This window comes from Acinonyx jubatus, chromosome C1 (assembly GCF_027475565.1).
Source record: "Acinonyx jubatus isolate Ajub_Pintada_27869175 chromosome C1, VMU_Ajub_asm_v1.0, whole genome shotgun sequence".
NCBI classification, from domain to species: domain Eukaryota; kingdom Metazoa; phylum Chordata; class Mammalia; order Carnivora; family Felidae; genus Acinonyx; species Acinonyx jubatus.
Window position 1 is genome coordinate 91404479 of NC_069381.1, and position 26103 is coordinate 91430581.

Consider the following 26103-nt stretch of genomic DNA (forward strand, 5'->3'; position numbering starts at 1 on the left):
GAGATGGGATAGGGAATGACAAAGCCATGATGAGCTAAGGCAGCCTACACAGAGACAAACGGACACACACTCCATGGCTGCATGAAGACACCGAAGTGCATGACGAGAGTAAACTTGACCACAGTGGACTCTCCTTAAAAACTATTTTTGGGTACTCCCACTTGCAGAAACATATCGAATCCAATGCACAACAAATTATTAACTAAGGTAGGTGTCCTCGGGCTTCTCCGCTAGGCACCACGCACGTTGGCTAGTTGGTTCCTATGTAAGCCTGTGAACCATCAACTTTTTCACTGTCCCCTGAATCAAACTGACCTCTTTATTTGAAATCAGTGATACTTGCCATGTGTTCATCGATGATATCCCGTTCCAAAATTAACACTTTAAAACTTTTTGGGAGGTTTCAATATGAAAATGAAATTAAACTGACAAAAGATTAAAAATTAAACAGAAATACATGTGTATTCATTCGTCCTGATGGTCAATAAAAATGTTAATGTAGAAGTTGGCACCTGCATAGTAAATGTCAGAATATGTGTAGAGAAGAGTGCACGGTTGTGAAGAGTATACTTTACAAAACCCAAAGACGACCTTGGAGCTGTGGTCCGAGTCTGTGTTCCTCTAGCCACATGGGCCAGCATCCAGGTCCTTTCCACAGCTGGCGGGGCTGGATGCACCACCGCCTTCCTCTGGGCTGCCTCTGGCCTCGGTCCTGAGCTGGCCCTTTTCCTCCACAGATGTACCTTCCGCCTTCTCTGATGTCTCTGCACCAGCGACAGGCTTAGTGGACTGGCTGCTTTCAGTGCTGCTTTCTGGCAGTGTGCTTTCTCCTGGGATTCCAATCTCTTTGGGCTTTGCATCCAAAACGGGAAATTTATGCTGTAGAGAATTACATTTTAATTGTTTAATTAATGCAATCAAACATGTTTAACAAGTTCCTATGCAAATCTGTTGCATCAAACTTGGAACTCTTTCAAATCTCAGCTCCAGTGCTGTACTGTAAGGATACAGATGTTATTAAGCCTCACAGAACTATACACGGAGGAATGGGGCAGGGGCACGGAGGATATGGCAGGTGGTCTAGTGACCCAGGTTTAGGAAGGGACAAGAGGACTGGTAAACAGTACTGCTAACTCCTCTTGCCTGGTAAGAGTAATTCATTTGAATTATTTATTAAGTCTGTATTAAGTTCTATGTGCTGGGGATACAGCAGGAACAAAACCGACAAAACCCGCGCCCTCACTGGAACTTCCAATTAGCTTGGGGGAAAGAAGCAACAAATTAACAAACTACACACTGGGTTTACATCAGGTGATACAGGAGTAAAGGCCTGAAGAAATGAACCATGTGAATATACGGGAATGGCATTCTAGACAGGGAACAGCAAGTACAAAGGTTGTAAGTTCACGGAATAGTGAGGAGGCTCCTGTGGCTGAAGGAGAGTAAGCACAGCAGGAGAGCAGGAGGAGAAGAGATCCATGTGCCAACGGAGCCGGGCTGTGGGCAGATCAAGGGAGCCCCGGGTCACCATGATAACTAGCTTTCCCTTTAAGTGAGATGGGAAGTCACTTGAGGCTTGGGATGAACGGTATCTTACCATTACCTATTAAAGCTGAAAGGCACATCTGAAAATTTTCTAGATGTACGCAGGTATGTTTATTCTTCTTATAAGAAACTCCATGGAAGGGATTCTATAATTTCCTAGATTCTGCACTCACAGCTATTTCTCAAAGGTTTACAGTTGCAACTTGAACTTTGCAAATGACACTATAAATTCCTCTCACAAACAGAAATGGCAATGTCTCTTCAAATGGCCCATAATGTAGAGAAAACACCTCAACATTCGGCAGGTAGAAAGTAGACTCTAGCCAGCCAATGATACCAAAGACTTGGGAAAGTGTGGTGTGGCCCCTCCCCGCCCACTCTTCAGCCCAGCTGAGCCTTTAGGGCTCTCCTGCGAGCTCCCCAGGGCTCCAGGCCTTCAGTGGGGACTTCTCTCTGAGCTCTTTACGGGTAGAAATTTTAGTCATGCTCGCTCGGTTTCCTAATGAAATTTCCTATGAACTACCACCTGTTCTAACTTGTTAAATAGTACTTTACGTAAAAATCAAATCTAGCTTTATTTCTTCTGAGAAGGCCAAACTTTTGACTAGAAAGGAGGAGAGAGTAAACAATTATATCAATAACGATATAATTAACTGTGAAAGTTAAGAGAGGAAAAAACGCTTAACCAGAAGCTCTGTAGGAAGCACTCAGGCCTAGCATGACAGGACGGCAAAATGAACAGTTGCTGACTTACACTGGGTACCGCCTTGGGATGCTCTCTCGCCTCTGCGTCTGGTAAATCACATGCCCGGAGCACTTCGGGGCTCTTGTTGCCAGTCTTAAGTCTCAAGTCAACATCTGTCTGTCTCAAAACATCTCTTCTACCCTCATATGTTTTGTCATAAGGGCCTTGCTCAACGGGGCCGATCGGGCCTCTATAATAGAAATCTGTATCACCTGCTCCACCATGGGGTCTATAATCAACTTCCTTCTGCCGTCCTCTGTCACCTGGCTCAAGTGCCCGGGGTGGTTCTCTCTCAGGACCACTTATTTGTCTCAGCATATTAACTGATTTTCCAGCACCATAGCAGAAACTCTAGAAGGAAAAGAAATACATAGTCCTGAGTATTTAATGGCTGACTCACAATGAAATTATTCAGGATGCTAACAAAATTACCTAACTTGACTTGTGGCATTTGGAGACGTATTCATTTCACTATTGTTTCATTAGAGATCTCTTCTTTAGATTAATACTGGGCCAGAATAGCCAATAAAATGTGAGAAATCACATTTAAGTAGACATTTCAATCAGCTGAATACATTCTGAATGAATTGTCCCAAGGGAAGTTTGGCTAAAGTCTAGAAACTTAAATTGGAAGGTACTAACTGATAACTGCTCATCAGTTGTCTATTTTCACACCCACCATATAAGGTAATTGCTAAAAGTCAGAATTGCACATCATTATGGAAACATTCTCAGGTAGGGTAAGTTTCCAACAGGCTTTGAGTCCCATTTCATGAGAAAACCTAGGCAGCATTTCTCAATGTGTGGCCCAGGGACCCCGAGGGGGATCCCTGAGACAGTTTCAGGGATTCTGTGAGGTCAAACTTTTTTCTACTTCAAAGACCTTAGTCTTTCTCACTCTTCCCTTCTGAGTGTGGAATCTTCTGGGGCTGGAATGACTTCCTCACTCTGACAGCTCATGGACAGTGTGCTCGTGTAGACGTGAATTTTAAATTTTTCTTAGTTTTAATTCCTAATATGGTAAACTATCAATGAACAAAACCACAATAGGAGCTCTTCGTGGTCCTCCGTTTTTGTTTGTTTTGTGGGCTTTGGTTCTTAAGAGTACAAAAAGGTCCTGAGAATAAGAAATTTGAAAATCACTGAGCTAGAGAAACTATTTGAAGACAGAAGCAGTAAAAGCCCTTTCCACAGGCAGATGAATCAAGAGATGATGGGCTTTTGTCAGACACTAGATTATAGGGAGTCCACCCCTTACAATGGTTCAACTTACAACTGTTAGACTTCACAATGGTGAGAAAGTGATACACATTCTGCAGAAACTGTACTTCAAATTTAGAATTTGGATCTTTTCCTGGGCTAACGATTTCAGGTACGCTCCTCTCTGGTGATGCCGGGCAGGGCAGCTCCCGGTCAGCCGCGCGGTCACAAGGATGAACAACCCCTTCACCTCAATCACTCCTTACCCGCACAGCCATTCTGTTTCTCACTTTCAGTACAATATTCAATAAACTGTGCAAGATATTTGACACTTTACTATAAAATGGGCTTTGTGTTAGATGATTTTGCCCAACTGCAGGCTAACATAAGCATTCTGATCACATTTAAGGCAGGCTAGGCTAAGCTATGACGTCCTGTAGGCTAGGTATCGTAAATGCACTTTTGACATATGGTATTTTCAACTTACAATGGGTTTATCGGGATGTAACCCCGTAAGTCAAGGGAAATCTGCACTACTACACAATGTCACCTAACAAAATTATCCCCCTAAACCTGACTCCTAAAATCACAAGCCCAAAAAACAAAAACAAAACAGGAACAATTTCAAAATGAATAAAGCATAGTAAATTTTGTACCCTTAGGGAAGATAATCTTTTAAATTTATTAAATTAAATCTTTTTAATTTAATAATTAAAATTGGAAGGTACTAATCGTCTGATAATTGCTCACGTGTTGTGTATATTCACACCCAACATAGAAAGTCAATGCTGCAAATTATTTAAAGTTGTACATTTTAAAGAGCTTAATTTCTTTACAGATACAAACTTGGCTTTTCCCATGGCACATCTGGGTTCTTTGTATTTTGTTTTATGTGACAACTACTTCATTAGGGTAAGGGCTGAAAATCAACAATAAGAAAGCTGAAGAGGCCGTGGATGAATGACGAATAATGTTTCTACATAATCAATGTCTGTTCCTGGATCCCCAAACTGTTTCCCAGTACAACACCTTTTTCTACATCCCTGCCTGATTCTGCGCTTAAGCCAATGCCCTTCCCTTCTCAGGGCTGCAAAAACTCAGACTGAAACAAGGCCCCCTTTCTCAAAGAGGACAAAACAACTGATTTCATCTGTATTACTTCAACAAGTTAAAGAACAAATTTAAAAGGGTGTTATTACTCGAAGTCCCTGCCATGACACCCACAATCAAACTTGAGAATCATCTCCTTGCTTATACACGTAAGAATACACACGTAAGTATAAATAAATCCGCATCACTTTAAAATCATCTTTTCATACCATTAAGCATGATTTAGCCTGATTTACCACAGCAAAAAAAGTCTGCAATTTTAGAACTGCCTTTTTCCTGCAAGTCCTGTTAACAGTCAACAGTGCCGTGTACTAACCAGGACAGCCAGTGCCATAATTATCAGCATGGGAATGTGAAGTAATACTGGCATCTCCTTCATGAGCGCTTTAATAAATTCACCAGCTCCTTTTCCAATGTGTTTCAATGGCTCCGTGACAAAGTTGGTGAACGTAACTGCCAGTGCCTAAAACAAGACATAATAGCAACTTAATTTTTCCCTCAAATGGTTGAGTGCACAGAACAAGCCAAAATTCGCTGTGCACTGGGATGAAATTATGTTCATAAACTGAAATGCGTTTAATGTGAAAATCATTTGTAACGGAAGTATTTTTTCTAGAGCAAAGGTTTATTATTAGCAAAATGACGGTAAAAACACTAACTTTTAATAAATACAAGGGATTTTTGACTTTGTATAAGTAATTTTGACAAAATGTGTTCTATACCTTTGTTGGTGGGACCAACCAAATAGGGTTGACTAACAAGAGCTCATAGTATTTTTGGCATGGGTCATCCTTATAGGTCCATGAACTTCTAAACACTTCTATTTAGAGAAACAGACAAAACACTGAGTCATTAAAAAAAAAAGTTGCATTTCATTCCCAAAGAAGACATTTTGGTTTTGTCCCTGTCCCTGCCGCCAACCAATTTTAACTGCTGTACAAATAGACTCCCTATAACACTGATTTAAAAAGTTTTCACCTTATGCCCAAAATGTTTAAAAATCCCCTCAAATTATACAAGTCTTATGCAGATAAAACATACTTTATGAAAATTTCTAAACAGTAAACATTAAAAACTGTTCTTTATACATACAAATGAATCCAAGGAAAACGGGAAATCAGAGATCGCTGGATTATGTGGAAGTTAATATCCTGGCTGTGATGCTGTGTTGCTATAGTTGTGGAAGATGGTTCCACTGGGGATAATGGGGAAAGGGGGCACAGGATCTGTTTTACTTCTTACAACTACGTGTGCATCTAGAATTATCTCAATAAAATTTCAAGTTTTATTTATTTTGAAAGAGATAGCATAAGTGGGAGTGGGGCAGAGAGAGAGAGAGACAGAGAGAGAAAGAGAGAGAGAATCCCAAGCAGGTTCTGGAGAGGTAGAGAGAGAGAATCTCAAGCAGGCTCCAAGCTGCTAGCGCACAGCCTGCTTGGGATTCTCTCTCTCTGCCTCTCTCTGCCCCTTCTCCACTTGTTTGCTCTCTCTCCCTCAAAATAAACAAACATTAAAAAAAGAAACGAATTCTTACTTTACAAAATAAAGAACGTTAGTTCTCCCAATTTTTCTAAATGTATGTACACAGTACATTGCATACTAGCCTGGGCTAGAGGATATATTCACTTGTCTCCTGCAGCCAGGAAGCAAGGCTGGATTGGTTTAGTTCCCATAACTTTTGAAGAAACGCTAATTTGGACACCCTGTTTTGTATAATCTGCCGAGAGTCTATTCTGGGTCAGCTATTACAGACGTGCATTTATAAAGTGCCTTTGAACACTAAACCATTCCTATTGCTAGATATACAGAAGTAAAGACAGTCACATTAGTGCGAATATTTATAAAGTCTGTGAGATTAAAAAAAAGTCAAGTAATTTTCCTCTTATTTAAAAAATGTATAGTAAAGTTACAATATAAGGTTTCATAAGTCATTATCAGGAGATTAAGTCTAAGCTGGATATTAATTTATATAAACACGATTCACTTCTTTAATAAACATGCCGAACCCTCTTCCTAAGGACTAGATGAACGACATGAGCACAGGCTCCATCATGGTCCAATGGAGAAGACAGGTGACACTGGAGCCGGCAAAGACAGTTCCTATTCCTTCCCTGTGATGTTACATGAGCACAGGTGTCACGGTCTGAAACCCGACGCTTCTGGCATGTTCTTCTGATACTGAAGATTCATTTGGTCATGGGAAGCAATCTTTCCAGCATTTTATCATTTCTCTGTAATTACTAATATGTTCTCTCCTTCTTGGAAATTCTACTCAAAATAAGGCCCAGTGAACCAACACCTTACCCCAGAGACTTCCAATCCAGTCCATCTTCTCAGCACACACGTTGTTTAACGGCTCCATCTTGGCAACCTCGGCCTGATGCTGTGCGAAGGCTAGCTGACCAACACCAAGAGGGAGCTGTGAGCGGCCACTAACAGGAGGTTATGTCTACATATCCAAAACCTTACTTCAAAGAGTGTCTGTACCAGACCCCAGACTGTTCACATTTTTTTCGATACAAAAAAAAAATGTATTATTTTAAAATAGTAGCTCTTTTCAGTTCATGGCAAAGCACAGTCTCTTTTTCTTTTTAATTACATTTTTTTTTAACATTTATTTATTTTTGAGAGAGACAGAGAAAGACAGAGCATGAGCAGGTGAGGGGCAGACAGAGAGGGAGACACAGAATCTGAAGCGGGCTCCAGGCTCTGAGCTGTCAGCATAGAGCTGGAAGTGGAGCTCGAACCCACGAACTGTGATATCGTGACCTGAGCTGAAGATGGACGCTTAACTGAGTCACCCAGGTGCCCTCAAAGCACAGTCTTAATACAACAAGTGAGGATAAAGAATTATAGTTGCCTTCTTTGTACATACTTTTGATGAGAAAGGAAAACCTTTGTACCAAAAAGATTGTTTTAAAAAATTAGTTCAAGGGGCACCTGAGTGGCTCAGTCGGTTAAGCGTCCAACTTCAGCTCAGGTCATGATCTCACGGTTCGTGAGTTCGAACCCCAGGTCGGGCTCTGCTGACAGCTCAGAGCCTGGAGCCTGCTTCCAATTCTGTGTCTCCCTCTCTCTGTGCCCCTCCCCCACCTCTCTCTCTGTCTCAAAAATAAATATTAAAAAAAAATTTTTAAATATCAGTTCAAATATAATTCACAGCACATCCCAAAATATATACATTAAATAACTACTTCTCATTTTCTTTTTACAATTCACAATAAAGTGTTTTACTCTGGATGATTTTCAGCACAAATGGTCCATATAAAGATACTATATCTTTTATATATAAAAGCCCTGGGGGGAATCACCAAGATAACAATATTCAACCAAACTTTCTTCCTTTAATCTGTGAAGAATTAGTTCTAGAAGCTGCAGAACTCAGAGCAAAAAGTTAAGGATGTATCACAGTGACTTAAATCAGATAAATGCATCAAAAACACTTTGCTACCTGACTCACCCTGCGAAAACGATCTGAAATTGCCCTTCATTGGTTATGCTATTTTGGCAAGAAGAATAGTGCTTCATTTGACTTTCTGTATTCAGTATGATCCCAATTTTGAAAGAACTGAAATTTATTTAAAAAAAAAAAATTTTTATGTTTTATTTTTGTTGATGGTGTGTCTACCATCAACATATCGCTTTCATATTCAGAAAATAACCGAACTTTTAAAAAATAATCTTTTGACATCTTTTCTGGCAAAGAATAAAAGGACATACCCTAAATTACCTACATAAAATTTTAAACAATCTATCTACCTAGCTTTATTCTGATTTAGCTGCCCAGCTGCCACCGTCAGGAACTGGGCTGTGAGGACGAGGACCACGCCAGCTGGTCAAGGACCCAAAACACCAGGTGCAGGTGAGCAGCTGCCAGTTTCCTCCCCCGCCTCATCTCCAACCACTGCCTCCAGCCCTCAGGAAGGCTATGTATCAGCTCTTGATGCACGGTCTTCTTCTTCTATTATGAAATGACATTTGAATGTTTTAAAGCCTCCCGTGTATTTAATACCTTATATAAATACATCCAATTCCATCCCAAACTGACGAGAAAACTGATGAATAAAACCCGTCTCAGCTGGGTGTACCAATGCACATAGGTCCACAGCTCGGTAGCCACCAGTGCCACGATGCAGAGCAGACACAGAAGCACCTCAAAAACAGGAAGAAGGGGAAAGCAAAGTTACTGCCACACCATCCTCCCCACCAGAAAATGGGAACTGTCAACAGAGACCAAAGAACCGGACTCCTAGCCGAATCGTGTGTACTCTTCTGCCGCACGCTCCTCAGTACAGCAGGAGGGTCTCCATACAGGCTCCTAACAATCATGGTGGAGATTTTAAGGGATTTTTAAAGCTGAGCTGTTACTTACGTCCCCCTCATCCCATCTTACCATCAACACATTATACGGATCCACTCCAAAAGAGTCTTCAAATCGCCACTTCCATGTTTCAAAATCATGAAGCTTAAAATTAATTAAAATATCACTTAGTGCATCATCCAAGGCTCCTGGCTTCCAATCCTCTCCACTGAGAAACTTCTGTATTTCTAACAAGGTTTGTCTTCTTAGGATAATCTCAGCATCATAATGCATATCACCTTTGTTTTCTTCAGGCTGAATTAAATTTGCCAAAAACAAACAATAGAAGAGAGAAACATTTTAAGACAACAGCCAGTCTGGAACTAAATATGTATGTGATTCTTATTTCACATGTATAAAATAAGGATAATACTATCCACCTATTTTTCTCACACACAAACCAGAGATTTTGTTCTATAAAGTCACCTCAGACGCTAGTCAACAAATACTGAACCATGGATCCTACAGGAAATACACGGTCAGGTTCCAAACACATTTTCATCAGCCTGTCAATGCATAGCCCTTTAATGTGTGTTTCTACTTAAAGATACCTCATTTAATGTTGTTGATTAACACTTAACTCACAGCCAACAGCACTGTAACTCATGCCCAAATGAAGCTTATCTCACACGCATATTTTTCTCTGTAAGGCACATCCCAGCCTTCATGTGCTCGGAGGCACTGGACAGGATTTTTCTTGGGAATTTTTTTTGAGAGTGCATGAGTAGGGGAGAGGGGCAGAGGGAGAGAGGGAGAAATCTAAAGCAGGCTACATGTGATCTCGCAGTCTGTGAGTTCGAGCCCGTCAGGCTCTGTGCTGACAGCTGAGAGCCTGGAGCCTGCTTCGGATTCTGTGCCTCCCTCTCTCCCTGCCCCTCCCCCGCTCATGCTCTGTCTCTCTGTCAAAAATAAATAAACATTAAAAAAAAAAAATTAAAGCAGGCTACACGCTCAGCATGGAGCCTGATACGGGGTTCGATTCCACAACCCCATGAGATCATGACCTGAACCAACATCACGAACTGGACACTTAACTGAGCTACCCAGGTACCCCTAATCTTGGGCATTGTTTTAAACAGCCAAATAACAACATCAGCGTAAGTGTGAAATATGTGGCACTAAATAAAGCATGAAAAAGTAATTGTTTATAGTCTGAGAACTGAAACAAGGCAAAACACAGCATTGCGCAGCCTCAGCTGGGAATGGGTGCACCAGACAATTCAAATGCTGTGCTGCTCTGTGCATGTCTGAGCGACACAAAAGCTCTGCAAGGATTAACTCTGGGGTCACAAAAGAAGTTCAGTGTGTACACAAATTCGCAAATATGGAATCCACAAATAACGAACATGAGCTGTTTACTTTAGGATTCATTTATGACTTTCCATCTGACTGAATTTTCAAAAGTCCTAAAATATGCAGTAATACAAAAGAGAAAAAGAATCTCGAAAAACAGCCCAACTGGAGTTTCTATGAACATGCATATTTTTTTTAAATTTTTTTTTTAATGTTTATTTATTTCTGAGACAGAGAGAGACAGAGCATGAGTGGGGAAGGGGCAGAGAGAGAGGGAGACACAGAATCCGAAGCAGGCTCCAGGCTCTGAGCTGTCAGCACAGAGCCCGACACGGGGCTCGAACTCACAAACCATGAGATTCTGATCTGAGCAGAAGTCGGCCGCTCAACCGACTGAGCCACCCAGGCGCCCCTGAACATACATATTTATAACTATTTTTATTAGCATGTATTCAGGTTAGCAAAATCATTACAAACATTTTACTTTCATTAACCAGTTAACACAAATAGAATATTCTTTTTTTCTAAGAATACAGATATTTATATTAAAAGCAAATATAAAATCAGAAGAAAAGTGTCATGTAGTATCACAAGTCGTCACTGAGCTAAAAAAGCAGTCATCGATTACTATTTTTAAAAAACACTACATTAAATATTTCCATCGTAGGTATTTTCTGCCTTCATCTGTGCCCTCACCCCACACACTTGTAAGACTTGAATTAAATGGTGCGTGTATGAGAACATCTGCTTTTTCACTTCCAAAATAAGGTGGGATGATTAAATATTCATCTAACATTCCTTTCCCCTTAAAACTTTTCTTGATTTTTTTTAGGGGCACCTGGGTGGCTCAGTCGGTTAAGTGTCCAACTTCAGTTCAGGTCATGATCTTGCAGTCCATGAGTTCAAGCCCCGTGTTGGACTCTGTGCTGACAGCTCAGAGTCTGCAGCCTGCTTCAGATTCTGTGTCTCCCCCTCTCTCTGCCCCTCCCATGCTCACTCTCTGTCTCTCTTGAATGAAAGAAAAACATTAAAAAAAAAATTCACTTTTCTTCATGTTTTGAATCCCCAGAGTGAAAACAATGACTCTAAAAACTGGAATCCTAACATTAATTATGAACAATATGCACATGATATGCAATTCTACAAAGCAGTACTTGACATAGTAAAAAGCTTCCGCTATGGGGTGAAACTACTTAAAAAACATTGTTGTCTTTCTCAACACAGAATGATCTTACATCACAAGAATGAGAAAGTGTGTACGTGGTAGAAAATAAGGGCCAGCATAGAATTTCTTTGCCAAGTCATTTCCAACCATTTAGTAAAGTTCAAATAGCAAATTTAAAGCACCTCCTCCCATGTGAAATTAATAAATAATGAAAAGATCCACCACACTGATGAATATCACATCAATACTCACAAGTCCGAGCTTCCTGGCTTCAATTAAAATTTTATTTAAGTATCTCCTAAAAACAGGATTGCTTTGACTTTCATAGTCTTCCCTCTTTTTCTTTTCACACTCACTGATCTGTAATCACAGAATAAATTCAACATTAGTTAGCATCAAAGTTTAATGTAAGGGTCAAGTTTCTAGCCTAGAGATCCCATCAAGATCAAGGTAGGAGCTTGTGATTATCAACTATATGAAAATGTAGAACTTCCTACTTTCTGTGGGTTCTCTTTGCAAAGGGCAGGAAGGCAACAAATGAGGAACACGCGTTCAGCACTTGGCTCTGGCAATTTTAAAGCTAAAAATCATGAAGCAAGGAGGCAGAGATGTGGATGAGCAGAACATCTAGGACCATCTGCCTCTTCCCAATTCCAAAGTAATGATTCAATGAACAAAGGAACAAAAGAAGAAAGGAAGAGAATAAGAAACAGAGAGATAGAAAGAGAAACACACAAGAGGAAGCCAGAAGCTGAAATGAAGGGCCCAGCAAGGAGTTTCTTGAATGTGCATATTACTTTTGGCCTTATCAATTTTTCCTGTAAATGGTCGATCATCCCCAACTCTATGTATGGGCTGCTTCAGAAGGGCAGGAACATGGCTTCTCCAGAGTGTCCTACACATTGCAACCCCTCAGCATGTAATTCATCATTCAGATTTCCTCTGAACCTAGCTCTACTGACACCACAGTGGTCAAGTTGCTAGGTGAGGGTAGTACCTATCTTACAGACATTAGAACCTGTGATAAGCAACTTTTATTTTCTAATTGAGTGTGGACCATGAGTTGAGTTAGCATGGAAACGGGCTTCAGATGATAAACAGAATAACCGAGCGTTACACTCAGACTTAGGATAGAAGGACACTTGAGAAGTCATGTGGCAGCTTCCTCTGCTTGCAGGCAAGGTTTAAATACCTTTTAAATTTCTCTTTAAGAGAATGTGTGGGGTTTTTTGTTTGTTTTTGTTTTATTTTGAGACAGGGAGCAAGAGCATGTGCATGAGTGGGAGAGGGGGAGAAGGAGAGAGAGAATTCCAAGCAGGCTCCACGCTGTCAGCACAGAGCCTGACTTGGGGCTCCACCCCACAGACTGAGATCATGACCTGAGCCGAAACCAAGAGTCAGATACTTAACCAACTGAGCCATCCAGGCGTCCAAAAGGGAATGTTATAATTTTTTTAACGTTTATTTTTGAGAGAGAGAGAGAGAGAAAGAGGGCCAGAAAGAGGGAGACAGAGGATCTGAAGCAAGCGTTGTACAGTGAATACAGAGCCCGACGTGGGGTTTGAAGTCACGAACTGTGAGATCATGACCTGAGCCAAAGATGGCCACTTAACTGACTGAGCCACCCAAGCGCCCCAAAGACAATGTTTTTTAAAATAAGAACTCAAGGGGCACCTGGGTGGCTCAGTTGGTTGAGCGTCCGACTTGGGCTCAGGTCATGATCTCACGGTCTGTGAGTTCGAGCCCCACGTCAGCCTCTGTGCTGACAGCTCAGAGCCTGGAGCCTGCTTTGGATTCTGTGTTTCCCTCTCTGCCCCTCCCCTGCTCATGTTCTGCCTCTCTCTCTGTCAAAAATAAATAAACATTAAAAAAAATAAATAAAAATTAAAAAAATAAGAACTCAAGACTCCATTTTGCCAATCATATTTTTACAATTTTGAGCCCATGTTGCAAAGAATGGAATAAAAAATTTCTGTAAAAAGGCATTTCTGCATTTCCTAGTGTGCAGCCAAAGAAACTCAATGATACTACAAAACACAACTAAACTGAGGCAAATCTTATCCAAGCATTACTTTACTGGCATTGGGTGAGACAGCATTCACAGCCAGTTAGCACCACAGCAGTGCTTACAGATCCATAATCGAGATCTCTATGTCTCCATTCACAAGCTCTCCCAGTGTCTCAAGCTGGAAACCTCTGTCCTTCACGCCATCCCTTTCCCTTCTCCCTCAGCTACCCAAATGTGCCTATTCCACGTTGAAGAAGTCCCACATTTCCCTCTTCAACCCTTGTCACTGCCTTGGTTGGAGCACTGAGCACTGCTGGGCCCCTGTCACCCCCTCTCCTTCCAAGGCCTCTCCATGGGGCCACCAGCTCATGGTCTCCACAGCCAAGAGGTTGGTTCCCACCCCACCCCACACATTCAAACCCTTAATAATAGTGACTTATTTCCTTTCTCATCATCTCTACTTCAGTCTCACAAATAAAAGGACTGAATAAATGAAGGAATAGCTACCACACACTAAATTATAATAATCCCTTATATTTGCAAGAGTAATTCTTATGCTCATCAGATGATCATAGGCCCATTTCTTCGTGGGCTACATTTGTCATGAGTCTATGACCAAGCACTGTGACAGGTGACAGAGAATCAAAAATGACTAAAACAGGGGTGCCTGGCTGGCTCAGTCAGTAGAGCATGGGACTCTTGATCTCGGGGTTGTAAGTTCAAGCCCCATATTGGGTGTAGAAATTACTTAAAAATAAAAAAATAATAATAGGGGCACCTGGGTAGTTCAGTCGGTTAAGCACCAACTTCAGCTCAGGTCATGATCTCACGGTTCGTGGGTTTGAGCCACGCATCGGGCTCTGTGCTGACAGCTCAGAGCCTGGAGCCTGCTTCGGATTCTGTGTCTCCCTTGCTCTCTGCCCCTCCCCCACTCGCACTCTGTCTCTCAAAAATAAATAAAACATTAAAAATAATAAAATAAAATCTTAAAAAAGTAAATAAAACATTCTTGATCCCAAGAAATGTTCATCTCTGAGGGCTGATGGGGGGTGGGAGGGAGGGAAGGGTGGGTGATGGGTATTGAAGAGGGCATCTTTTGGGATGAGCACTGGGTGTTGCATGGAAACCAATTTGACAATAAATTTCATATATTTAAAAAAAAAGAAATGTTCATCTCATAAAGAAATAATTACAACATGGTGAAATAAATGTTATTACAGGAAAATAAAAGTACTATTTTTTAAAAAGTTCAGAATAACTAAAAAAAAATTATATATCAATTGTACAGTACACAGAAGCATATATAATGTTAGCAAATACAGGAAACAGCAATTAAACATACTATGAATATAAAATTGATGAATTAAAAAAAATTCTAACCTTATGAGTTAAAGAATCAAGTTTGCTATAACATTCCGACAATTCATCAGCACATGACAAGTCAGGACTGACATCTTTTTTCTCTGATACATCATATTTCACCTAAAGCAAAATAGAGATTTTTATTTCCTTTATAAAACCTATAGTTAAGACTAAAACCTATAGTTAAGTTGTAAAACCTATAGTTAAGACTAAAATTTGACTTCATTTTATGACTTTGTTATATTCTTCAACTGTATTGAACCATCAAAAAAGAAAGAGTCTCAAATTTCTATACTAAGAGCTAAAATCAAATTAGTTGCTGCTCAATGGGCTTTATGTTCCAATTCAAAACAAAAATAACCAGGTGGGATTGAAATCATTTTAGATTAAGCAGGTCAGGGAGATAATCTGCACGGCTACTAGTCACTGATACACAATTCTCACAGCTCTGTGAAAAACAGCAATCGAAGTGGACTATTTCCAGTACAGACCTGGGAAGGTCTTACATACACACACGCTTTTCTTTTTCTTTTAATACCTGGGATTTTCTCATTGTTCCTGAAGCAGCATCATAGTTAAGCATGTCTGTGGGATCAATCCAGTCATCATCAGAAGCATAACCAGTTATAAGCCACAGACATTCACAAAGGAGCAGAGAATACAGCATCCTGCATGAAGGCTAAAAAAAAAAAAAAAAAAATTTAATAGATATAATGAAATAGAATTATTTTTAGAAGACATGGTTTTGTAATAAAGGCTATCTACTTCCTTCTAGTGTTAAGATAATGCTTTCTTTCTGAATAATAACTGAAATAAAAATACTCAATAAAACGGTATTCACATATAAACATATACACACATATTTTTGCCAAGACAAAAAGAAAGTAAGAATTTTTCATAAGACTCAGAAGAATCCGATTCCCAGGTTTATATCCAAGGAATGAAAATACCTATCCACACAAAAACTGATACACAAATGTTTACAGCCACATTATTCACAATAGCCAAAAAGCAGAAACAATTCAAATGTCTATCAACTGATGGATAACTAAAACGTCGTCTAGCCATACAAAGGAATCTTATTAGGCCATGGAAGGAATCAAATACTGATAAGTGTTACAATATGGACGAATCTTGAAAACACTATGCTATGTGAAAGAAGTCAGTCACCCAGGACCATAATATGATTCCATTTACGTGAAATGGCCAGAACAGGAAAATCTAGAGAGACAGAAAGTAGATTAGTAGGTCCTCAGGGCTGAGGATATAACAGAGGGTTGGTAGTTAAAGGATACAGGGCTTCTTTCTAAGGTGATGAAAAATGATCGAAAACTCACTGTGGTAATGGTTGCAATTATCTGTGAATACATTAAAAGCTGCTGAGTCATGCTCTTTAAATCGGTGAATTATATACAGTATGTGAATCATTTATCAGTAAAACTGCTTTAAAATAAACAGGTATTTAAGCAAACCCTCTCCCCCCAATTTTTTTAACACATGGAAAATTAGAAAGGTATAAAATTAAGATTCAAATGAGGTGACTGAACTCCCAAACCTTTCAGAGAAAGTAACCTGCTTCAGCTAAGCCTCGGCAGAAACACTGTCAAATCATTTTTTTTTAAGTTTATTTATTTATTTTGAGAGAGGGAGGGTGTGTGTGGGGGGGGGGGGAGAGAGGGAGAGAGAGAGTGAGAGAGAGAGAGAGAGAGAGAGAGAGAGAGAGAGAGAGAGAGAGAGAGAATCCCAAGCAGGCTCCACAGCAACAGCGCAGAGCCCAATGTGGGACTCAAACCCACAAACCTTGAGATCAGGACCTGAGCCAAAATCAAGAGTTGGATGCTCAACCGACTGAGCCACCCAGGTGCCCCAAATCATTTCAATACTTAATACCTCTTCTATTCAACACTGTCCAATACATAAACAACCAAGCACATGTGGCTATTTAAATTTAAATTACATTAATTAAAAATTCAGTTAATCATGCTAGCAGCATTTCAAGTGTTCACACACCACACGGGGCCTGTGCCTGACAGTACAGACATAGAACAATTCCATCACTGCAGAAAGTTCTGTTGGACACCTTATCTTATACCTACTATGAATAAAAATCAAATAAGAGAATTCTAAGATGAGAAAGCCCTGGGTTTATAGTCTACCTGTAGAAATAAAGTAGCTCCAGTCTAAATTAAACACTTCTTTGTGCTCCCCGAGTGCTCTCTTTATTCTTCCAGCACAACACACAACAAAATTAGCCACTTATTGGCCAATCTCTTCCACTGGCACAGTGGCTGCCCATCTTGGCTGTGTGTTAAGAATCACCTGACAAGCTTCTAAAAATCCCAATCTTCTGGCCACATCTCAGGCCAATTAAATCAGAATCTCTTACATGTGGAACCCAGGCACTGGAATTTTAAAGCGCCTCAGGTGGTTTCAATACGCAGCCAGGATAGAAAACCACTCTGCTATAAAGTGAACTTTTCCAGGAGAAGGTATCAGAATTCACCTTCCTGATGGCTCTCCATCTTGTCCCCTCCACCTCTCCAAGCCCAAGGCCTAGCCCAGTGGCTGGTGCATGAGATACCCAGTAAGTGTTAAGTTGCAAATGGTCAAAGCCATACAGGGATTCACAAGGTTTTAGAGGTTTAGAGGCTTCAGAGGCCAGTCTCTGACTGGAAGACACGGGCACGATTTCATGGAGGAATGGGGTGTGGGAAATAGACCGGGAAGTGTGCAAGGTAAGGGAGGCAGAGGAGCAAAGTGAACCTTCGAAACCATCAGAGGATGGACATGGTGGGAGATAGACAGGAAGATGGCGGGATGGCAACGCTGTAGTGACAATGCTGATGTGAAAGGTTATGGCCAGACTTCTCGGCTAATAGTTCTCAAAGGCATGGGAGCTACATTTGGGGAAGATGAAGGTAGCACTAAGTGTACAGAATGAGGGGGAAAAGCTGGATTCTGAGAGTCCTCCAAGGAGGCTGAAGTAGCAAAAGGATGCTGAATCACATTCTGAAGATTGGCTATACATACAGGCCTCAGCTACTGAACACACAAAAGAGAAGAAAGATGGCAGGCATGACCAAGATTTCAAGGCTGACCAACTACAAAAACATGGTATTATTAACCTCAAAAAGAAATTGACAATGAGTACATGGTTTTGGGGGAAAGTCAGGCATTCGTTTGTACAGCATTTACTAAATACCTACTGGATACTGGGCACTGTCTTATGTGACAGGGATACCAAGACACTAGACCGGCCACGATTTGTTAAGAAGCTACATGGAGGGAGGAGCACACGGGGATGGGGGACAGGATGGGACAGTAACTTGACCAAAAAATAAATATCATTTCAGGTAGTGATATGTGCTGTGAAAAAAATAAAGGGGGTCAATGGTATGGATGAGTTAGGAAATGTTGAGTATGTTAGGGAAGGTCTCTGAGCAGATTAAACATGGCCACAAATGCTGTCAAGTCCCCAGCGAGAGATGGAGTTTATTTTCCCTCCTCCCAAATCTGGGCTAACCTTGTGACCACTGTCAACCGAGAAGAGAGGAAGAACTGATACAAAAGCATTTATTTTGGGCTTAGAACTATAATTTGGGGAGAAGCCCAAATTGTGGCCCCACTGCAGGGAAAAAGGGGGTTTTTTTTATTTTTTTTTTTTTACGTTTATTTATTTTTGAGACAGAGAGAGACAGAGCATGAACGGGGGAGGGTCAGAGAGAGAGGGAGACACAGAATCCGAAACAGGCTCCAGGCTCTGAGCTGTCAGCACAGAGCCCGACGCGGGGCTCAAACTCACAAACCGTGAGATCATGATCTGAGCCGAAGTCAGAAGCCCACCCAACTGAGCCACCCAGGCACCCCGAAAAAGGGGTTTTTATAAGAAAAAGGAGGAAACAAAATACCTTATATCAGTTGTTTCCCAAGTATTGTAACTGGGAGATACTATTACAATTTATAATTCATTGGCTTTCTAGGTATATTGTATTAGTTGCTAGCAAAGTCCCTTTTGCAGAGTGACCAATTTTTGTTAAAAATACAGATACAGCAGTCAGGTGCTCAGTCATATGCCCTTGCCCAGTTCAACGGTGGAATGCAATTCCTGTTTCAAAAACAGAATGAATGGGGCACCAGGGTGGCTCTCAGTTGGTTGAGCATCTGACTCTTTGAGTTCAGCTCAGGTCATGATCCCAGACTTGAGCCCCAGACAGACCCTGCTTAAGATTCTCTCTCCACCCCAGTCCCTCTCCCCCCCCCCACCCCTTGCATTCTCTCTAAACAATGAAGAAAATAAATAAATAAAAACAGGATGAAGTTTCAGTCACAAAATGAAGTCTCTTATGCACAAATGTTTTACACAGGTTCACAATATTTAGCCAAAATATTGTGGCAGAAGTGATGCTGTGTTGGTTCTGGGCCGGGCCTGGCCTGGCCTATATGACACCCAGCTGCTTCTACTTTATCACTTTGGAACACCTGCTCTTGGACCTCAGCTGCCATACTGTGAGAAGACCTAGCCACATGGAGAGGCCATGTGTTGGGACACGCTAAGCTCCCAGCTGGCAACCAACATCAATGGCCAGCCATGTGAATGAGCCATCTTGGTAGTTCCAGTCCAATCCCACAGTATTGGACCTGTGACCCAGCCAACATCATGTGGAATAAAAGAGCTACACAGATGAGTCCAGTCAAGCCCCATAAGCCTACAGAATCATAAGAATAAAATGTTTAAATGCCTCTAAACTTTGAGGTGGTTTGTTACACAGCAGTAGATAACCACAACGACATTTAAGCAGAAAAATGGTAAGAAGCTAACCTTAGAAGACTTGGGAAAAGAACATCTAGAGAATGGGCATAGCAAGCGTAAAGATCAGAGTGGGGAGAAAATTTGAAGCATTCAAAGAGCAGGAAGGTCAAGGTGCACAGTACACCGTACTCCAAAGCACTCTCTAGACTCCTACTTCTGGCCAAGATGAAGTAGCAGGGGACAAATGTACTCTCCTGCCTGAAAAACCAAAACCTCTGCACAAAATCTATGAGACAACAATTTTCAAGACATTGGATACTAGGTGAGCAAGGCTAATTGTCTTTGAAAAATGGGAAATGGGCGACTGGGTGGCTCAGTCAGTTAAGCGTCCAACTTTGGCTCAGGTCACGTTCTCAGAGTTTATGAGTTTGAGCCCCGTGTTGGGCTCTGTGCTGACAGCTCAGAGCCTGGAGCCTACTTTGGATTCTGTGTCTCCCTCTCTCTGTCCCCCACCCCACCCCACTCTCTCTCAAAAATAAATAAAACATTTAAAAAAATTTTAATTAAAAAAAAAAAAGAAAGAAAAATGGGAAACAAACACAGACAGTCCTTCCATTGCCCCAGCTTACTGTCTTAACAGTTTCCAGGCCATGAGCACAGGGAGGGGGAACTCAGGCAGAGCCCAGAAAACAGAGGAAACAGAGCTGAGTATCTGGGGGGACCAAGGCAGAGAAAGCTGCAGAGAGACAGAACCCCTTTATTATGTGCAGAGGGTCCCTGCCACATAATAAAGGATATCTGGTCTTTGACCACAGTTCCTCCAAATGCCGTAGAGATTTCCTGAGTGATGGCAGTGTCTGTGATGAGGTGCTAATGAGGTGACTAGGTTGGGCCCAAGGTAGCTTCAAGGTGGAGGATGGTCATCAGAAAAACCAAGCACAGGATTAGAGGGTTGGAACTTTCATCCATCCAACCTCAGGGGAGGGAAGGAAAGTGGAGACTGATTTCAATCACATGGCCAATGACTTAATCAGCCATGCCCTGCATCTGGCTCTGCACCAACAGTGCAGAGACTGCTTGGGATTCTCTCTCTCCCTTCACCCAACTCATGCTCGCTCGTGTGTGCTCTCTCTCTCAAATAAACTTAAAAAAAAATTAAAAAATAAACATGAGTAAAAAATTTAGGAAACTCGTAATTGAGAAAATAAAGCCAAAAGTTAGTTCTTTGAAATGACTAAAAAAGTTTGATATACCTATAGTAAGATTAATGAAGAAAAAGAGAAGCCCCTCACCCAAATCAAAAATGAAACAGGATAAACTTATTCCTGATTAAAACACTTAGCAAACCACGAATAAAAGAAAACTGCCAGATAGAGTACTACAGGCAAACACTACACTTGATAAATACTGAAATCTTTCCCTCTGAGATCAAGGAGACAAGGGAAAACCTCTGGAAGGTTTCTGGGATATTGACAGTGTTCTAGTTCTTTTTTTTTTTTTTTTTTTAACATTTACTCATTGAGAGATGGGGAGAGACAGAGCATGAGTTGGGGAGGGGCAGAGAGAGAGGGAAACACAGAATCCAAAGCAGACTCCAGGCTCTGCCTGTCAGCACAGAACCCGAATCGGGGCTCAATACCATGAAACAAGAGATCATGACCTCAGCTGAAGTCACTCAACAAATGAGCCACCCAGGTGCCCCAACAAGTGTTCTAGTTCTTAATCTAGATAGTAGTCACATAGGTGTATGCTTTTTAAAAATTTGATAAGAACATTAATATTTTAGACATTTTTCTGTATATGTATTTCAGATTTTACAAAAGCCTTTTCTAAAATGGGAAAGAATGAGATACCATTATGGTCTGAACTGTATACCTCTAAAATTCATACGATGAAATCCTAAACCCGTTTCACAGAATATGACTGTATTTGGAGATAGTGTCTCTAAAGAGGTAATTAAGTCATAAAGAGGTCATTAGCATCAGCCCTAATCCAATATGACTGGTGTCCTTATAAGAAGAAGAAATCTGGACACAGGTCAGAGAGAAGATAGGAGGACACAGGAAAAAGGCAGCCATCCACAGGCCTAGAGAGGCCTCAGAAGAAACCAACTGTGCCGACAACCTGATCTCAGATTTCTAGTGTCCAGAATTGTGAGAACATAAACTTCTGTTGTTTAAGCCACCAATCTGTGGAATTTGGTGGTATGTGGTATAGCAAACTAACACAGATTTCTTCAGACATAAAAAGACTAAGAAAGATTCCAACCCACAGACTCTCGATATGTTAAAGAAGTTTAACCTCAATGAGAAAAGGTGTGAATAAAAGAAACAATGATGAGCAAAGGAACTGGTCAAATATACTAATTTTTTTTTTAACGTTTTTATTTATTTTTGAGACAGAGAGAGACAGAGCATGAATGGGGGAGGGGCAGACAGAGAAGGAGACACATAATCAGAAGCAGGCTCCAGGCTCTGAGCCATCAGCCCAGAGCCCGAGGCGGAGCTCGAACCCACTGACTGTGAGATTGTGACCTGAGCTGAAGTCGGACGCTTAACCGACTGAGCCACCCAGGCGCCCCTCAAATATACTAATTAAGTAAACCACTAATAAAAACAAAACACCCACAACTCTTTTTACCCCACAACTTTTTATGTTTAAAAATGTAAAACTGGGGAGCCTGAGTGGCTCAGTCAATTAAGTGTCCAACTCTTGATTTCAGCTCAGGTTACGCATGATCTCATGGTTCGTGGGATCAAGCCTGACCTCAGGCTCTGTGCTGACAGTACAGCGGCCTGCTTGGGATTCTCTCTCTTGCTCACTACCTCTCTGTCCCTCCGCCGCTTGCTTGCTCGCTCTCATCCCCCCCCCCAATGTAAATGTAAAAAAAATGTAAAACCCAAATACGAAGTAAAATAACAGTGGGAAAGGTATCCTAGGATCCCTGTCACGCTCTAGAGACTGTTAGAAATACTGGATGACTGTATACTTTATTGGGGGGGGGGGCAGGAGGAGTTAAACTAAGGAATAAAGACTTGAGAAGGCCCAAACACAAAAGAAAACACTTAAGACTAATAAGCAAGGTAGAAGACAAGCTAAAAAATGCAATGTGTAGAAACTGAGAGGAGCTTAATTTGAAAGAGGCATTAGTCAACTGTTAATAAATACTTGAAAGAAGCTGAGAAAAATAAAGTCTGGGGGAAAAAACACACAGGATTGCTTAATTCGTTGGTCATCTGCGAAATGACTTTCACAGACTAATAGGGAGAAACCTAATTCTAAACAGTGAAGAACTAGGTAGGTGACAAAGGGCATCTCTGAATGGAGCAGAAGCTCTGAGAAGATGGCAGTGTATAAAATCAAGTCTACAGAAAAGGCTTTTCATAGGCAACAAGATTTTACCCTCCTTCATAAACAGAAATGAATAAGGAGGAATGGAAATAAAGGTTCTAAAGCAAAAAGAAGAGAAGCTGACAGAGTTCACATTATTACATGTATCAAGAAGATGGTGAAATGATCCACTAGGAAGCCTGGAATGTCACTGGGTGAGGAAGCTGGGATGCAGGAATGGAGATTTGGGAAAACAGCTCTATAGGGAGCATTATGTAAAGGGAGATGAATCAAACACCTTTCAAGCAGGGGCACCTGGGTGGCTCAATCGGTTAAGCACCCAACTTCAGCTAAGGTTGTGAGTTCAAGCCCCACGTTCGGCTCTCTGTTCTCAGCGCAGAGCCTTCTTTGAATCCTCTATCTCCCTCTCTCTCTGTCCCTCCCCTGTGCACGCTCTCTCTCTCAAAAATAAATAAACATTAAAAAAAAAAAGCCACTTCTTAAAAAAAAAACCACAACCTTTTGAGCAGCTGAGTTTTGACTATGACCCCTACAAAGTCATGCTACTAGCAATTATGCTACTTTCTCCAATAATGATCAGCAGATCCAGAGCTTTATCCAGGACTAGGAATTAGAAATGAAAAATTATGCAAGACCAGGAGCTGAGGTAGAAGAGTGGAACCAGCTGCAAACTCAAGTCCTCCTGCCAAATCCCGGTGGTCACTGACTGAGGGCTGTAACTCCTTGAGCAATCTTATAGCTGATCTCACACTTCCTCCAAACAAAGCTGCATCTAAACCTGCTGGGGATCTTGTTAAAAACAGCTTCTGATTGAATACATCTGACGTGGGCCTGAGAGTCTGCATTTCTAAGAGCTGCTAGTGATGGCAGAGACATTGGCTCACAGACCACACTCTGAGCAGCAAAGTGTTAAGGAAAAGTAACCATCCTGTGTTGGTTTAGTTTAATGAGGGGCACCTGTGATTCTACTACTTGACAGTGACTAATAAGCTTACTTTAAATCACCTTTCTCATCTGCTTCAGGCTTTGACACTAATATCAAAATTATTATATATATAATAAATATATATAACAAGTATATATAATATATAAATATATAATATAATAAAACATATAATAAATATATATAATTATTATATATATAATATATATTATATATAGTCCTCTTACTACATGCCAAACACTGTTACATACATTCATTCATTCAGTCCTCACAAAAACTCTTGGAAGTAGTACTGTCATCTTCATTTTACAGTTTGGGATAACAAATAACTTGAGTGGAGAGCTACCAAGAAAGACTGAGATCTCCAAGGAAAGTTACAGCTACTGAGTGGAAATCAGCAAAGAAAAGTATCTGATTTCAATGAATTACACATGTATGAGAAAGACAAGACTAACTTGAGTCAAATTCTGTATTAACCAAGAAGTTGCATGGCACAAAAGTCAGGAGTTCGCAATTTAGTTCGTGTGCCTATGTCTGGTTTGCTGGAGTCATGGCTCTCAAACTTGAGAATCTGCGTCTCTAACAACCTGCCCAGATGGCGATGATGACACTAATCTGGGGACCACACCTTCATAACCACTGCCATGGAGAAAATATGAATTGTTTTTCACCACCCACTCATAAATATGTATCTCTAATCCTTATATTCAAATCAGATTTGAAGTTTTAAAAAATTAACTACAACCAAACCCGAGCTATTCCGCTGGCGGTGTTCGATCAAACGCTGCGTAAAGTTTTCAGAGATAACTGAAGCCCAGGAAATTCAGCGTTCGCTCGACTCTGGCTTTGCAGTTGCTGCCCCTTTCCCTAGGCCGCTCTTTGAACCGTGTAACTCCCCAGCAGCCCGCGCTGCTCCCGAAGATAAGGCGGCCAGTCCTCGCCGATCCAGGCACAGCAGCCCGGGAGAGCGCGGCCCCCTGCCCCGGGCAGCGCCCGCCCAACCCGCCGGGGCCGAAGCCGTAATCCGCCCCCCGCACATACACCCGACCGCGCCGACTCAAGGCCGGGTCACCAGCCTGCGTCTCGGGAAGAAGGGCACCTACCCGGCCTGCTGGAAAAGATGGCGAGCCGCCTAGCGGAGCCGCCGAACGCTTCAGCGGGCGCCTGGTTTCTGGCACCGCCTCATCGACTTACTCGGCTGGCAGCTGTGCGTCCTTCCCGGGCGCGCGGCTGATTGGCCCGCCGAGGGGGCGGGGCCTGGCTCTGTCGGCTAGGTTTAGGCCAGGGTTTTTTACTTGGATCAGCTAGCTGAGCTCTCTGCAAGTGAAGCCAAATGTATACGAATGGGAAGCGTGTTTTCTTAGTATTGATGTATTTTGTAAGTCCGAATGTGCAACATCTACAATAATTGTTTAAGTAAGGTATAATGAACGACGAGGATAGTCCTATGTATGGGCGTGGAGGAGGACATGTTCACTATGGTGTAATTGGAAATTGTAAATTTTGTTTGTTTTTGTCTTTAACTGCTGCCTGGCAGTTTCAGGAAACTCTCCAAAGACGAAATGATGAGTTTTACAAACTAGGAAGAAATGAGAAGTACACAAGAGTTACTGGCAACAAATTTGAATGCTTTTTAAATGTGTAATGTGGTACACTTAAGTGTGCATGTTGCTTATTACAATTTTTTTTTTATAATTTTTTTTTTTTTAACGTTTCAGACAGAGAGAGACAGAGCATGAACGGGGGAGGGGCAGAGAGAGACGGAGACACAGAATCCGAAGCAGGCTCCAGGCTCTGAGCCATCAAACCAGAGCCCGACGCGGGTCTCGAACTCACGGACCGCGAGATCGTGACCTGAGCTGAAGTCGGACGCTCAACCGACTGAGCCACCCAGGCGCCCCTACAATTTTTTAAGATTAAAATATACCTCACGTAAAGTTTACCATCTTAACACTTTTTAATATTTTTGAATGTTTACTTATTTTGAGAGAGAGAGAGGGAGGGAGAGCACGTATGCAAGCGGGGAAGGAGTAGAGAGAGAATCCCAAGGGGACTCTGCTGGTAGAGGGGGCTCCATCCCACCAACCCTCAGATCATGACCTGAGCTGAAATCAAGAGTGGGAAGCTTAGCCGACTGAGCCACCCAGGCTCCCTAATTTTAGCCGTTTTTAAGTATACAGTTCAGGGTCATTAAGTATATTCATATTGTTGTGCAACAGTCACCACCATCCATCCTCCATAACTCCTTCTTTCTGCAAAATGAAAACTCTA

The 26103-nt window shown here is 41.5% G+C and overlaps 1 protein-coding gene across 4 annotated transcripts; it reads right to left on the reverse strand.

Annotated features, from left to right (window-relative positions):
• Nucleotides 1–301: 301 nt before the first annotated feature.
• On the reverse strand, nt 302–25047 carry CLCC1 (chloride channel CLIC like 1). 4 transcript variants are annotated; one of them, XM_027058446.2, is made up of 11 exons: nt 24936–25047; nt 15327–15467; nt 14807–14908; nt 11671–11778; nt 8994–9215; nt 8613–8753; nt 6905–6998; nt 5323–5420; nt 4917–5063; nt 2300–2641; nt 302–879 (listed from the first exon to the last, which is right to left on the reverse strand). In XM_027058446.2, the coding sequence occupies exons 2-11, from the start codon at nt 15453–15455 to the stop codon at nt 622–624; spliced, it is 1641 nt and encodes a 546-aa protein (XP_026914247.1). In that variant the 5' UTR covers nt 15456–15467; nt 24936–25047; the 3' UTR covers nt 302–621. The 4 variants fall into 4 exon arrangements, with proteins under 4 accessions (XP_026914247.1, XP_014930590.1, XP_014930606.1 ...); XM_015075104.3 differs by lacking the exon at nt 24936–25047 and adding an exon at nt 24583–24864; XM_015075120.3 differs by lacking the exon at nt 24936–25047 and adding an exon at nt 24578–24864.
• Nucleotides 25048–26103: the final 1056 nt, after the last annotated feature.